The sequence below is a fragment of the Octopus sinensis genome, linkage group LG24, assembly GCF_006345805.1.
Source record: "Octopus sinensis linkage group LG24, ASM634580v1, whole genome shotgun sequence".
Classification (NCBI taxonomy): Eukaryota; Metazoa; Mollusca; class Cephalopoda; order Octopoda; family Octopodidae; genus Octopus; species Octopus sinensis.
In genome coordinates, this window is record NC_043020.1 from 11,039,146 (window position 1) to 11,056,091 (window position 16,946).

The window sequence follows — 16,946 nt, forward strand, 5'->3', positions numbered from 1 at the left end:
GTCTGTTCTCCATGCTAGCATGGGTCGGATGGTTCAACCGGGGATCTGGGAAGCCAGAAGGCTGCACCAGGCTCCAGTCTGATCTGGCAGTGTTTCTACAGCTGGATGCCCATCCTAACGCCAACCACTCCATGAGTGTAGTGGGTGCTTTTTACGTGCCACCGGCACAGGTGCCAGGTGAGGCTGGCACCGGCCACGATCAGATTGGCGCATTTTACGTGCCACCAGCACGGAAGCCAGTCAAGGCGGCCCTGGCATCGGCCACGATTCGGATGGTGCCTTTTACGTGCCACTGGCACGGAAGCTAGTCAAGGTGGCGCTGGCATCGGCCACGTTCAGATGGTGCTTTTTACGTGCCACCGGCACAAGGATCACAACTGCAGTTTCCATTGATTTTGATGTCGGTGGACTTGACTCAATGGATCTCCTCAAGCACAGGGTCGAAATGGTGTTTCTTCACTTGCCACCTGCACAGGCGTCAGTCCAGCGGTCCTGGTAACTGCCGGGTGCCAGTCATAGGATTGGTTCAATTTCGATTCCGATTTTGATTTCAATAATAATAATAATAATAATAATAATAATAGTAATAAAAATAATATTTTCTTTATAGTAATACTAACATTTACATTTGGCAGATTTGGGGAAAGGCAAGAATACAAGAAGTAATTTCTATATACTACAAAGGTCAAAACAATGAGAAATTAATTGCAAAGGCTCATTTTTAAATGAACAGAAGATGAACGCAGTTCTGAAAGAAACTTCATGCAGCAGAAAATCTGGCAAAATTATCAACAATATTCAAAGAGAAATAAAATTAATCTAACATGTTTTCAATTAATGGATGAATGTGTAAAAAAATATTTACAAGTCATGCATTAGGGTATTTGGATAAAACGGTAAGCAATCTTCATAGAAATGATGGTTCTATTCAGTACAACGTTCATCGGCAAATGAAATCATATCTTTGTCACAATAGGAAATTAGTTCTATGAATTTAAATTTTTATTGTAATTTTTCTTAAAGTCACAGTAAAAGATCCAGAATGCACACTGCCACATTCCATATATAAATATATTTGTTATATTCTTTAAGGAACGAATTGTGAGACTGCAGAAAAATATGTACTACACATTTCAACAGGCATCAAAATACAATTGTACAAGCATCTATTAAGCATTTCTATCTTGCCAAGCTGCTATTAAATAAATATACTTATAGATGCTGTCACAGAGAATGTGATACACATGACTGGGGAAAGGTTAAGAAAGGAATAATAATAATAATAATAATATAATAATAATAATAATAATAATAGTAATAAAAATAATATTTTCTTTATAGTAATACTAACATTTACATTTGGCAGATTTGGGGAAAGGCAAGAATACAAGAAGTAATTTCTATATACTACAAAGGTCAAAACAATGAGAAATTAATTGCAAAGGCTCATTTTTAAATGAACAGAAGATGAACGCAGTTCTGAAAGAAACTTCATGCAGCAGAAAATCTGGCAAAATTATCAACAATATTCAAGAGAAATAAAATTAATCTAACATGTTTTCAATTAATGGATGAATGTGTAAAAAAATATTTACAAGTCATGCATTAGGGTATTTGGATAAAACGGTAAGCAATCTTCATAGAAATGATGGTTCTATTCAGTACAACGTTCATCGGCAAATGAAATCATATCTTTGTCACAATAGGAAATTAGTTCTATGAATTTAAATTTTTATTGTAATTTTTCTTAAAGTCACAGTAAAAGATCCAGAATGCACACTGCCACATTCCATATATAAATATATTTGTTATATTCTTTAAGGAACGAATTGTGAGACTGCAGAAAAATATGTACTACACATTTCAACAGGCATCAAAATACAATTGTACAAGCATCTATTAAGCATTTCTATCTTGCCAAGCTGCTATTAAATAAATATACTTATAGATGCTGTCACAGAGAATGTGATACACATGACTGGGGAAAGGTTAAGAAAGGAATAATAATAATAATAATAATAATAGTAGTAATAATAATCCTTTCTACTATAGGCACAAGGGCCTGAAATTTTGAGGGACGGCCCAAGTTGATTACAGTGACCCCAGTAATCAACTGGTACTTTATTTTATTGACCCTGAAAGGATAAAAGGTAAAGTCAATCTTGGCAGAATTTGAACTCGGAACATAAAGCAAGAAGAAAAGTTGCTAAGCATTTTGTCCGGCATGCTAATGATTCTGCCAGCTTGCGACCTTAATAATAATAATAATGATAGTAATATTATTATTATTAATAATTATAATAATTGAAATGATAATGATGATGATGATAATGATGAGAATGGCAGCATCTGCCTAACCAATTATGCTGTCTACAAGGAAGAAAGTAAACATGTAGACAGCAAAGTCTTCTGCAATTGATGTTGTGTAGGCAATTAGACGTTGGTAAGTGTCAATGAAGCTTCGATCCACACCGCAGAGAGCGAGGCCACTGTCTATCAGAGATCCTCTCTTGGGTAAAACAACGGCCTGAAATAAAAAAAATAAAAAAAAAAAAAAAAAAAAAAAAACAAGATATAAAATTAAAATTTAATTAATTAGACAGAAGATAATGATTTTTTGGCATTATACACGTTTTAAATATTTATTTCTTTACTACCCACAAGAGGCTAAACACAGAGGGGACACAAACAAGGAAAGACAAACGGATTAAGTCGATTATGTCGACCCCAGTGTGTAACTGGTACTTAATTTATTGACCCCGAGCGGTTGAAAGGCAAAGTCGACCTCGTGGAATTTGAACTCAGAATGTAGTGGCAGATGAAATACCTATTTCTTTATTACCCACAAGGGGCTAAACATAGAGGGGACAAACAAGGACAGACAAAGGGATTAAGTCGATTATATTGACCCCAGTGCGTAGCTGGTAACTTAATTTATCGACCCCGAGAGGATGAAAGGCAAAGTCGACCCGGCGGAATTTGAACTTGGAACATAACGACAGACGAAATATGGCTACGCATGTCACCCGGTATGCTAACGTTTCTGCCAGCTCGCCGCACATATATATATACATATATACGACAGGCTTCTTTCAGTTTCCGTCTACCAAATCCACTCACAAGGCATTGGTCGGCCCGGGACTATAGCAGAAGACACTTGCCCAAGATGCCACGCAGTGGGACTGAACCCGGAACCATGTGGTTGGTTAACAAGCTACTTACCACACAGCCACTCCTGCGCCTATAATTACATAAATTATATAAATTAACTCTACATACAATATATTGTGTGCTCTTCAGTTTGACATATGAAACATGCCAGGTCACTATATGTACAAGTGTGTGAATAGCAGATTGAATAATAAAGCTCTCACCTTACAGAATCTGGGCAGAAATGTGTAGAATCCAAACTGTAGCAAAGTAAAGGGCACGATGATAGACTGCAATAAGAATTGATAGTAAGGTATTAAGACATACTTCACATAAAGGGACCAGTATTCACAATATTCTGTTCACACACGTTCGTAATACAACCATCATTCAAAGGATATTTCTTTATTGCCCCACAAGGGGCTAAACATAGAGGGGACAAACAAAGGGATAAAGTCGATTAGATCTACCCCAGTGAGTAACTGATACTTAATTTATCGACCCTGAAAGGATGAAAGGCAAAGTCGACCTCGGCGGAATTTGAACTCACAACGTAGCGGCAGACGAAATACGGCTACGCATTTCGCCCGGCATGCTAAAGCTTCTAGCATTCAAAGGAAATGAAAATGCGAACAACATTGCTGTCTCTCCCTCCTTTCTCGTATTCAATCAGATGGAAAACAAGGAACTGAAGAATCTTCAGATTTTTCAATCTTCATGCTAACTGAACTTAACAAACCCTGGTATTGCTTAATTGTAGTCGCAGATTCCACATCTTACCCTGGTACCACATTAAGCAGAATTTGGCTCATTGCCATACCTCAAGAGTCACAAGTGGTTGTTGGAGAATTTCGGGCCTCCAAATTGCCCCAATTGTAATCCATGCATTGCTATGTGTAGGGCATGTTTGAAAAAGACGCCAACAACTCTGTCTGCAACACCAAGGATGAGCTGGTGGCCAAGATCAAGGAAGTGTTTGATCTTCCCAGGGGCACAATGAGAAAGGCATGCCCCAGGTTCTGGAGCCATTTGGAAGCCATAGTGGAAGCTGAGAGTGGCTACTTTGAGCAAACTGTGCGTAACTGGTACTTAATTTATTGACCCCGAGAGGATGAAAGGCAAAGTCAACTTCGGCAGAATTTGAACTCGGAACGTAACGACAGACGAAATACGGCTACGCATTTCGCCCGGTGTGCTAACGTTTCTGCCAGCTCGTCGCCTATACTTTTTAAATATTGTTAGTGAAGGAGTGTTAGGGTAGAAATGAAAATGGAACTCACATTAAACACACATCTAATTTATGTTAGTATTTTCAACTTTCATCATCATCATCATCTTCATTCGACCGTGGTCGAGACAATGGAATTTACCATGCTACCCCAGACTTCACGGTCCATCATAGCTTTACGGAGGTCCTGTTGCTGGATGCCTGTATCCCTGGAGATTACATCAGGGTAGGAGAGTGTGCGCCCTCTGATATTGCGAGTAGATGGCTTCGAGATAGATAGATAGATAGATCATTATCATCATTGTTCAACCATGGTCGAGACAATGGAATTTACCATGCTATGCCAGACTTCACAGTCCATCATAGCATTACGGAGGTCCTGTTGCTGGATGCCTGTATCTCTGGAGATTACATCAGGGTAGGAGAGTGTGCGCCCTCTGGTATTGCGAGCAGATGGCTTCCAGAGGAGAAGAGTAGAAATTGCCTCGCTTTCAGCTCTACAACAATGTCCAGCAAACTGGACTCTCCTACCTTTTCAACTTTACAAAAGGCTAATGATGTGTCAGACAGCCATTTAGTTACATTCATTATAGCATTTAATTGTAAAATATTACATTTCATCTTGCTAGCATGGCTTGGATGGGAATTAATTAGTCATGTATCTCCTCCAGAACAGGATGCCTGCTTCTGTTCCTTTATCATACTTTAACCTCTCATCAATAGGCATAAATCCACCTCCCTAAATACTACTCCCCAACTCAGTTGAGAGGTTTTGTCTGGTGAATTACTTGGCAACCCCACTAGTGTTGGTGCCATATAAAAAGCACCCCGTACACTCTGTAGTGAAGGCACATGGCTCATGTGGTTGGTAAGCAAGCTACTTACCACACAACCACTCCTGCGCCTGATTGTTTACATTTTGTATGAGATTGTATGATAGCTATTAGAAACTGGCTTTGACCAGTTTGAACATAAAACAAGCAGAATATTTTTGCTGTATATGGCCAGGTTAAATGCTAAAGGGTTAAAACAATGATAATAATGACGATGATGATAATGCTTTGCTAATGAGTGTGCCCCTACACAGCAGCACAGTTTGTTAAAATGGTTTTATAGAATTAGTCACAATTATTCACACAGTACAGAATGAATTAAGAAACTGTTGACTAACCTCAGCAAAGAATAAACTCCAAGAGGAATTAAGGATCTTGCGAGTGATGAAGGCAAGTATCATACAACTGACCAAACGAGCGAAGTCGAAATGGAGCAAAGATAGTGTGGCTTTAGAGGCGTTTCCAGGAGGGAAACGATTGCCACCGTATGCCGACGATGTAGCCGATGTGGTATTGGAAGATGAGGGAGAAGACGTTCCTCTCTGTGAGCCGGTTGCCGAACCACCAGATGTGATTCCAGGAAATTTACTCTCGGCAAATGCATCGTTTGTCTTTACCGTTTTGTGAGTGTAGGTTTTCTCTGTTTTTGGTAAACTTGCTTCGGGAGTGAGCTCTTTCGAAACTGACCGGGAACTGGTTCCTTCAGTACGGTGCCTCAGTCCAATACCAATATCTTCAGCAGACTGACATTCTGAAGGGTCAGCATTAGAGTCATCTTCTGCTTGTAGAGGGCTTTGACTCAGTTCACCGGTGTCCGAGTTGTTGTCAAAATCGTCTGTTAAAAATTAATTTTAGGTTATTACAAAGTTAAATAGTGATAATAATTCTTTCAAATTTTGGCACAAAGTCAGTAATTTTTAGGAGGTGGAAGATAATTGATTACATCAATCCCAGTGTTTAACTGGCACTTATTTTATCAACCCCTAAATGGATGAAAGGCAAAGTTGATCTCGGCTGCATTCGAGCTCAGAACGTAAAGAGTCAGAGGAAATATTACTATGCACTTTGTCCAGCACAATACTACTACTACTACTACTACTACTACTACTAATAATAATAATAATAATAATAATAGGCGCAGGAGTTGCTGTGTGGTAAGTAGCTTGTTTACCAACCACTTGGTTCCGGGTTCAGTCCCACTGCGTGGCACCTTGGGCAAGTGTCTTCTACTATAGCCTTGGGCCGACCAAAGCCTTGTGAGTGGGATTTGGTAGACGGAAACTGAAAGAAGCCCGTCATATATATGTATATATATATATATTTAGTGCGTTTGTGTGTCTGTGTTTGTCCCCCTAGCATTGCTTGACAACCGATGCTGGTGTGTTTACTTAGCGGTTCGGCAAAAGAGACCGATAGAATAAGTACTGGGCTTACAAAAGAATAAGTCTCGGGGTCGAGTTGCTCAATTAAAGGCGGTGCTCCAGCATGGCTGCAGTCAAATGACTGAAACAAGTAAAAGAGTAAGAGTAGAGGCATTGGCTATCGTGGATTCTGATCTTAATTGATTGGAAGTGTTATCATCTACATGCTTTGTTGTAGTATAAAAGATGGGTTACAGCAAATATTCTGCTCAATACCACAGATTTGCTTGTCAGTTGCTTGACTTCAAACCAGTTGAGCATGTCCTTTAGTAGCTGACTATATATGCATCTCTGATCACGAGCAGAAGTAGTAAAAGAGCATCATAGTCATGTGTTGAGAGGGATTCTTTGGGGTTTGACTAATTCACCTCTGGAAACATGGGTGTTTCGTGCAACATCCTTAAACAACCCTTATTTAGGGACCTTTTGAACAGGCCGGGCTACTCGACCAGAAGAAAATTCTAACTGGGTCCCACCTGCGAGGTCATGCACTGTTTATCTTGATATGAGATCACCACGTCAGGCATATAGGGTTGTGATGCATGTGCCTGGTGTACCCTTATCAGACAGGTAGTCATGAAGGGTATATTGGGCTTCGTGTATTTGTGTCCCAGTATCACTTTGATGGTATGTACTGCTCTCTCACTCAATAATAATAATGGTAATCTTTCCTTTATTAGCTGCACAGCTTTAAGAAATGCAATGAAATACAATACATAGATTAAAAAAGAAACAGTTTTTATTTTTTAATCAAATTGCGTTTTAGATAAACTGTTTCAAGATTAACACTGTTTTAGATAAATTGCATTTAGATTAATTGTATTTAAGACAAATTGTTTTAGACTAATAGTTTTAGATAAATTGCATTTAGATTAATTGTATTTTAGACAAACTTGCTGGATATAGATAGATAGATAAAAGTGAAAATGAAAAAGCAAAATGTTTGGTATTGCTTGAAAAAGACATTTGATTTAGATAGAGAATCACTTGCTCAAGGAGAAACCACTTATAGCCACTTCTGATAGGCAGTATTAACATCACACTTTCAGTTGCAGCTCAAACCGGAGTTTTAGTGGGAAACGCAACTGAGAACTCATAGTACATACCTATTACTTTACATCAGTTGATGAAGACTCCTCATATATTCTTTATACACACACACACATATATAGGGTTGTCCCAGAAGTAATGTAAAAGTAGCCATAACTTTATTAAGTGGCATAGCATGTTCAAATTGTACATGTTTTCCAATTTTTTTTTCTTTCGAAACAGAAATAATGAGTGAGGGGTTGAAAAAAAATCATAAATTTGCAATTTTTTTTATAATAGCATAAAGGTGTTTAAAGGGGGGGAAATATTGAAAACATCAACACATGTGAGAGTAACAAAGAAACGAGAAAGGTGATCGTGTGATGTGCTAGAAACAACAGCCAAATCTCCTTTAAATCATACACATTTTCGCCTGAAAATATTTACAATTTTTTTTAAAAATTGGAAAGACTCCCCCCCCCTCCCCATTTTCTCACAAATTTTTTTTTTTTTTTTTTCAAAAACCCACGTTTTCGGATACAGAGATTCTGAAAAAATACCCCAAATCGGAATTTTGAAATTTCTGGCCCCACTTCCCCTCCACAATTTCTTCATTTTTCACTTTTTTTCTGTAACCTTAACAGTAACACTAAAATCCCAACCCTAACACTACCCCTAACTTGAAAAATTTGGGGGAATTTTTTTCAGAATCATAACCTCTGTATTTTTCCACATATTTTGAAAAAAAAAAAAAATTTCTGAAAAGTTAAAAAATGAAGAATTTGGGGGGCGGGGAATTTCAAAATGCCGACTTTTGCCAATTTTATTGCAGATTCGTATTCTCCGTAGCCGAAAACGGAGGATATGTAGAAAATAAATAAATAAAGGGAGGGGGCAAAAGGAAGTTTTACCAAAAATTTTAACTGAAGAAACTTCTCCCATAGTGTTAGTTCTTGACTCCAAATAAATAAACACGGAAAGAGAAAACTGAAAATAATGTCCAAACTCCAGGAACGTGTCATCCATCTGAGCTTACGTCTGGAACATAAAGTACACAGCTGGCTTCTCCTATCAACTGACCATCAAATTATTTCGGCTCTACTTTTTACCACCATCCCCCTGCGGCAACATCGAATTTTTAGTGAAGTACAATAAATGCCAGAAAGTAAGAAAGATAAATAGTAGCTTCGTATATTGGTTTCAAACTCTGGCACAAGCCCAGCAATTTCGGGGAGGGGTGTAAGTCGATTACATCGACTCAAGTCGATAGCTATAGCCTGACCGACCAGGCTATCAGATGTTGTCACACATCGCTGGTCACAATGCGCTTCGCATTGTTTTAGCCTTCGAATGACGCCACTCCACTAGCTAAGCTAGCAGGCCAACAGAAGAAAGAGTGAGAGAAAGTTGTGGCGAAAGAGTACAGCAGGGATCGCCACCACCCCCGGAGTATTTTTTTTTTAGGTGTTTTCGCTCAATAAACACTCACAACGCCTGGTCTGGGAATCGAAACCGCGATCCTTCGACCGCGAGTCCGCTGCTCTAACCACTGGGCCATTGTGCCTCCACATTCGCGACGAGCTTCTGCACAGTTTCCGTCTACCAAATCCACTTACAAAGAGTGGCTGACTCTATGTTATTGTAGAAGACACTCGCCCATGGAGCAGCGTAGCTCGATTAAACCTGAAGCCAAGTGATTACAAGGTGAACTTCTGAAACACGCAGCCATGCCCGTGGGTGTATAAATGTATACACACACACACACACACACATATATATATATATATAAATATATTTTTAAGTTGTCGTGGGCCAACAGGTTTTGGCAGAGATAAAGAATACGCACGGCACCCGTTTTCGGCCTAACCCTAATCTTAAACACTGGATGTACGTATTCTTTATCTTCGCTCAGGTTTTTAGGATCTGACGATACGCCATAGGGCTAAACATATTATGGAAGGAACTAAGGCAATCCCATAAACCAGCCTTCCCCATTTTTACTATATATATATATACAAATTGAGGTTTTGTTCTGCTTTTTTATGTTTAACCCTACAGTCTCTTATGTGGTGGTTTAATAAAGTATGTGATTGAGTATTATCTGGTAATTGATATTTGATTTAGATGTATTTCTCCATTTTCTTATCTTGTATATATATATATATATATATATATACAAACATTATATATACGTATTTTTTAGTGTGCATATGCATGTATACACACACGCGTACATACATTCGTATTTGGTTTTAAAGACAGTAGAAAGAGAACAGAATAAATATCGTGCATATAATTTTTTTCTTATTAGCTGAGATTGTTATATGTATGACTCAAAGGCCTTGTGCCAAGGTTCTTCACAAACTTGAAACCAAAGTTTGACATTTCTCATTTTTTATTATACAGATTCTCAAAACTTTATCCCTGCAGTCAATTGCAAGTACTTTAGCTCGACGCTCTGGGACCTTCCAGTCACACCTTTATCAATTTCAGCTAACAAAAGATTATATATATATAAATTTATATATATATATATTTCTTTACTGCCCACAACGGGCTAAACACAGAGGGGAGGGACAAACAAGGACAGACAAACGGATTAAGTCGATTATATCGATCCCCAGTACGAAACTGGTACTTTATTTATCGACCCCGAGAGGATGAAAGGCAAAGTCGACCTATATGTATGTGTGTATCACACACACATTATATATATATACATATATATATATATACATATACATATATATATACATATATATATATAATATATATATATATATATATATACATATACATATATATATACATATATATACATATATACATATATATATATACATATATAAATGTGTGTGTGTGATACACACACACATTAGGTGTCTGTTTACATCACTAATTTAAGAGAGCCATAAAAACCAAACAAATGACAGAAGCTACAGGCGGAATTCTCACGTATTACATGGACAAATTGAACCTACTATCGCTCTGCAGAATCTTCTTGAATCGTTCTTCTGAAAAGCGAAGCAATCTCTGTCTTCTCACTCGACGGGCTTCTTCCACTGAACCGGCCATAGTTTCAATCTTACTAGAAGGCTTAGTTGCGTATTTCGTCATGGCATAAAACATTTAATTCATATTAATGATAATATTTCATTCAATAAATTTTTTTATTTCGACCCTGAAACCCTGGAAGGATTTAAGACATTAATAAAAATTCCAGAGACTATATTAAGTCAAATTGGAATAATGGCACGAAAGTCTTATGAATGGGAAAAGTCGTAATGTTTGATGTAATTCATTGATGTTGCAACTTAATAAGAATGGACTTTTTAATAATCTTATGTTCGTTTGAATTTTTAAAATAGTTATCTTAAATTATATTTTAATTTATATGTGTGTTAGTTCTTGATTTGATTTTTAACTTTTTTTATTACCTTGAGATGAAAGAAAGGTAGACGATGGAGAAAGAGAGAGGGTGAGAGAGAGAGAGATAGGCAGAGAGAGACAGAGAGAGATAGGCAGAGAGAGAGAAAGAGACAGAGAAAGAGACAGAGAGAGAAAGATAGGCAGAGAGAGAGACAGAGAGAGATAGGCAGAGAGTGAGAGAAAGAGACAGAAAGAAAGAGAGAGAAAAAGAGACAGAGAAAGAGACAGACAGAGAGAGAGAGAGAGAAAGAGAGAGAGCAGAGAGAGATAGCACAGAGAGAGAAAGAGACAGAGACAGAGAGAGCTGAGACAGAGAGACACAGAGAGAGAAAGGTGTTCAGTTGAAAGCTACGAAACTTCGGAATGCTACTGAGATATAATCATTTGATGGCCGATGGCGTCCTGTGTTGAAACCGATGACACCAAGTTCTTCGCTCCTCGAGATGAAAGCCGCTTCTTTTCTCTCCACTGGTCGGATAGTAGAGAAACCTATAGGTAATGGAACAGCCACCGTTCTGATCTGTCTTTACGAGCTCTAACGACTTTCATGAGTGAAATACACTTCAAGAAACGCATTGGTTTCTATGGGTTGAAGAACAGAAAGTTGACAAGTTGTAGAATGGCAAGAAAGATCTACAACTGCCGCCTCCCCTTTTATATTCTACAATCAACACTAACAACAAAGAACTAAATTAATCAACCAGTTTCGCTCCCCCTTTTTTTTTTTCTTCAAGAAAAAAAAAAAAAACAACCCCCCAAACGCATAGAGAGAACCCATTCGATTGTGAATGTATGTGTGTCTGTGTTTTTGGGTGTCGTTTTTTGTATATGTCGTTTTATTTTTCTTCTTCTTCTTCGTCTCTGCCAGACAATCAATGGTCTGTCTGCACATTCCTTTTGTAACTTTAATGTTTTTTCCCCCTCGTCTCTATCTCTCTCTCTCCACTCCCTCTCAGCTGAGGGCAAAAAGAGTGTCAGCGGACTTCCCATTTCACTGAGTACAATCTCAAGAGTCTACTGAAGTGCTTTTTTTTTTTTGATTGACCCCTTCTTCTTGCTTCATCTTTACGTAACCCGTCTTCATCACAACAAAAAACTATAAAACAACAAATGTACAACACAGGACTAAAAACAGCAGCAGCAGCAGCTACCAATGTACTACAACACGTAAGACTAACCAACAAACAATAGAAGGAAATACAGCAATACTTGAACGAGTTTTTTTCGTCATCCTGGCCATCCCTCCTATATTTACGCTTCCGTCTCTTTAATGTTGATTTGTCTTTAAGATCACAAGCGGGGCCGCACCACCTCAACATGACAGTTTCAACAGGAAGTGGGGCCTCCACATTATCTCTACCTTCTACGAATTTTGGGATTACATGGAAAACTTTTGTTGCAGGAGGTAAGATATTTTTCTCTTTCTTTGATAGGGTTGTCGACTAAATTAAACAAGTAAATTAAACTCATTAACTGAGCGAGCAATTTCCCATCACTCTTCCACCTCTTCATCTCTTTTCTTTACTAAAACTATCTTATCGTTTTTCGCACAGCCATACATTGAATAATGTATTCTTTGACACCCTCAAAATAATAGGACGATCACAACAGAAATGCTTCTTGTCATAGAACAACACAAACATACGATTCGAGTCACCGATAGAGCCTCTACGCGGTCGGTCGCTCGCCTTGCTAGAAATAGAAGTCAAATCTCATATTACCGTATCAGCTTCAACAGGAGAAGACACAGTAGACCCCGTAATTATATATATATATATATAAAAAGGGAAAGTTTACGAAAATAAACAAAAGACGAAGGCAGGTGGAGTACAAACAAACAAATGTATTAGTATAGCGCTCAGGAATAGAAAAAGTCCTTTACATTTCCGGTCGCTCGCCTCGCTAGAAATAGAAGTCAAATCTCATATTACCGTATCAGCTTCAACAGGAGAAGACACAGTAGACCCCGTAATTATATATATATATATAAAAAAATAAAAGGGGAAAGTTTACGAAAATAAACAAAAGACGAAGGCAGGTGGAGTACAAACAAACAAATGTATTAGTATAGCGCTCAAGAATAGAAAAAGTCTTTTATGTTTCGAGCCTACGCTCTTCTACAGAAAGATACACAGAACAAAAACGCGTGTAGGAGCTAACGATCTATTATATATATATATATATATATATACAGGGTGTCCCCAAAAAATGTATACACACCTTAAATAATTGTAAATTTGTTATTCTTTGTAAGCCTAGTACTTATTCTATCGTTCTCTTTTGCCGAACCACTATGTGTATACATTTTTTGGGGACACCCTGTATATATATATATATATATATATATATATATATATATATATATATATATAAAACAAAAAATCCGACAATTTTATGTTGTCCCTTCATCTAAGAAGGGAAACAAATTTTGGTTCCAACAGAGTGACACATTTCTCCTCCCCCTCTACATACGCCAAAACGAACTTAGAATAACTTATATTCTTCACTCTAAATTCTGCTGACGCAGCTACCGTCGGTTTCCTCGGTGAGTTTTTTTTTTAATTCTTTTCGTCTACAAAAAGTGTCTTTTTATATCGATGGGGTCGGGTCGTTAACCGCTGCAACATCTAGTGGTATTTTGGGGCTACTTCACCAGCTTGAATCTATTCTATTCCACCAACTACCACGACGATGGTAGCGGTGGTGCTAGCGGTGTATGTGTATAGAAAACAAATTCGCATCAAGCGACGAGCGTGCCTATACAGCTGTTGTTCGATCTGCTGGAAACAACAGCCAGATACTCTCTCGTATCACACTCGCATCAAGCGACGAGCGTGCCTATACAGCTGTTGTTCGATCTGCTGGAAACAACAGCCAGATACTCTCTCGTATCACACTCGCATCAAGCGACGAGCGTGCCTATACAGCTGTTATTCGATCTGCTGGAAACAACAGCCAGATACTCTCTCGTATCACACTCGCATCAAGCGACGAGCGTGCCTATACAGCTGTTGTTCGATCTGCTGGAAACAACAGCCAGATACTCTCTCGTATCACACTCGCATCAAGCGACGAGCGTGCCTATACAGCTGTTATTCGATCTGCTGGAAACAACAGCCAGATACTCTCTCGTATCACACTCGCATCAAGCGACGAGCGTGCCTATACAGCTGTTTTCGATCTGCTGGAAACAACAGCCAGATACTCTCTCGTATCACACTCGCATCAAGCGACGAGCGTGCCCTATACAGCTGTTATTCGATCTGCTGGAACAACAGCCAGATACTCTCTCGTATCACACTCGCATCAAGCGACGAGCGTGCCCTATACAGCTGTTATTCGATCTGCTGGAAACAACAGCCAGATACTCTCTCGTATCACACTCGCATCAAGCGACGAGCGTGCCTATACAGCTGTTATTCGATCTGCTGGAAACAACAGCCAGATACTCTCTCGTATCACACTCGCATCAAGCGACGAGCGTGCCTATACAGCTGTTATTCGATCTGCTGGAAACAACAGCCAGGTACTCTCGTATCACACTCGCATCAAGCGACGAGCGTGCCTATACAGCTGTTATTCGATCTGCTGGAAACAACAGCCAGATACTCTCTCGTATCACACTCGCATCAAGCGACGAGCGTGCCTATACAGCTGTTATTCGATCTGCTGGAAACAACAGCCAGATACTCTCTCGTATCACAATCTAATTCTCTAAAGAGAGCACATTACTTAAGGTAATCCTCGATACACTTTCGTCTTTCATCGCAGACCACTCAGTAGGGTTTTTATTGGTTTGTTTTTGCTTTCTTTCTCTGACTAAAAAGAGTAAGTTCAGTAAATTAAGACTTGTTTTGCCATACAGTAGTCTGTATGTCAAACCGTAACTTATAAATGGTCAATCTAAAGCCGGCCATGGGCTAAACAACAACAACAGCTCGTGTGTGTGTGTGTGTGTGTGTTCTACTTTGAATGAGTAATATTGTATGACTAACTGATTTCCAATATTCTTCTATTCGTTTCAGTCATTTTTGACTGCGGCCATGCTGGAGCCCCGCCTTTGGTCGAGCAAATCGACCCCAGGACTTATTCTTTGTAAACCTAGTACTTATTCTATCGGTCGCTCTTATGCCGAACCGCTAAGTTACGGGGACGTAAACACACCAGCATCGATGTTAAGCGATATTGGGGGGGACACACAAACATACACACACACACACACACATATATATATATATACCTGAGCACTGTATACAATAATTTCATTATATATATATATATTTCTTTATTGCCCACAAGGGGCTAAACATAGAGGGGACAAACAAGGACAGACAAACTGGTACTTTATTTATCGACCCCGAGAGGATGAAAGGCAAAGTCGACCCCGGCGGATACACGACTGGCTTCTTTCACGTTCCGTCTACCAAATCCACTCACAAGGTTTTGGTCGGCCCGAAGCTATAGTAGAAGACACTTGCCCAAGGTGCCACGCAGTGGGACTGAACCTGGAACCATGTGGTTGGTTAGCAAGCTACCTTACCACACAGCCACTCCTGCGCCTATATAGACACAAACGCCTTAAATTTGGTCGTGGGTAGACGTGGTGGTGGTGCTGGATGGCAGTGATTCTATTCAGTCGGGGATTTCCCCTGTAAAAAAAAAAAAAAAAGACTTTAGTTCATGACGTAAAGAGATGTAATTAAATATCGTAAGAAACTTTTACGCTATTTGCATTTTGACATTCTTTTGATTGGGGTGCCGAACAATCAGCTGGAAAAACTGGAAAATTTGAGACCCTAATCAAAAGAACGACTGCGTTTCTTTCAACTTTTTATGGTCTGAGTTCAAATTCCACCGAAGTAGACTTTACCTTTCATCCTTTCGGGGTCGATTAAATAAGTACCAGTTACACACTGGTGTCGTTGTAATCGACTTAATCCCTTTGTCTGTCCTTGTTTGTCCTCTCTGTGTTTAGCCCTTGTGGGTAGTAAAGAAATAGAAATAGGTATTTCGTCCGTCTTTACGTTCTGAGTTCAAATTCCACCGAGGTCGACTTTACCTTTCATCCTTGTGTATTGGGTCGATGTAATCGATTATCCTCTCCTCCAAATTCCAGGCCTTTCTGCCAGTAGTAGAAAGGACTGGGGGGTCGATAAATTAAGGGAAAGACTTGCTAAGTTAAGTACCGGTCAAGTACTGGAGTCAATGGGATCGACTCCCCCCTCCTCGAAATTTCAGGCCTTGTGCCTATAATAGAAGGATTATTATTGTTGTTGTTGTCCTCTTTGTGTTTAGCCCCTTGTGGGTAGTAAAGAAATAGGTATTTCGTCCGTCTTTACGTTCTGAGTTCAAATTCCGCCGAGGTCGACTTCGCCTTTCATCCTTTCGAGGGTCGATAAATTAAGTACCAGTTACACACTGGGGGTCGATCTAATCGACTGCCCCCCACCACCACCCCCAAAATTTCGGGCCTTGTGCCTTTCATCCTCTCGGACTCGATACCAACTAGCACCAATTGAGCACGAGAGTGTATGTAGGGGGGAGAGGGGGTCAATGGACGGAGGTAAAGAATATGCACACCATCCGTTTTCGGCGTAACCCTAATCCTCACCCTAAGCACCAGGTGTGCCCAGAATTTGAAACCACTATTATGCTGTCCTGATATTTAAAAAAAAAAAGCTTTTGTCAGTTCTCCGAACATGTGTTATTCTCTTTTACTTGTTTTTTGTCATTTGACTGCGGCCATGCCGGAGCACCGCCTTTAGTCGAGCAAATCGACCCCGGGACTTATTCTTTGTAAGCCCAGTACTTATTCTATCGGTCTCTTTTGCCGAAACCGCTAAGTGACGGGGACGT

General features: G+C 39.3%; 2 protein-coding genes across 3 annotated transcripts in view; one reads left to right on the top strand and one right to left on the bottom strand.

The window, feature by feature from the left end:
* Positions 1-2,277: 2,277 nt before the first annotated feature.
* Positions 2,278-10,793, bottom strand: LOC115223943. Of its 2 annotated transcripts, none has more exons than XM_036512719.1 (4): positions 10,643-10,793; positions 5,550-6,043; positions 3,375-3,440; positions 2,278-2,527 (listed from the first exon to the last, which is right to left on the bottom strand). In XM_036512719.1, the coding sequence occupies exons 1-4, from the start codon at positions 10,788-10,790 to the stop codon at positions 2,354-2,356; spliced, it is 882 nt and encodes a 293-aa protein (XP_036368612.1). In that variant the 5' UTR covers positions 10,791-10,793; the 3' UTR covers positions 2,278-2,353. The 2 variants fall into 2 exon arrangements, with proteins under 2 accessions (XP_036368612.1, XP_029650549.2); XM_029794689.2 differs by having other exon boundaries at positions 5,550-6,046.
* A 634-nt stretch (positions 10,794-11,427) lies between these two features.
* The window catches only part of LOC115223983 (graves disease carrier protein homolog), a 33,321-nt gene continuing 27,802 nt past the window's right edge, over positions 11,428-16,946 (top strand). Inside the window, exon 1 of the mRNA XM_029794757.2 lies at positions 11,428-12,495. Coding sequence (XP_029650617.1) covers positions 12,408-12,495 — 88 coding nt within the window. The 5' untranslated portion in view covers positions 11,428-12,407. The remainder of the gene's footprint in view (positions 12,496-16,946) is intronic.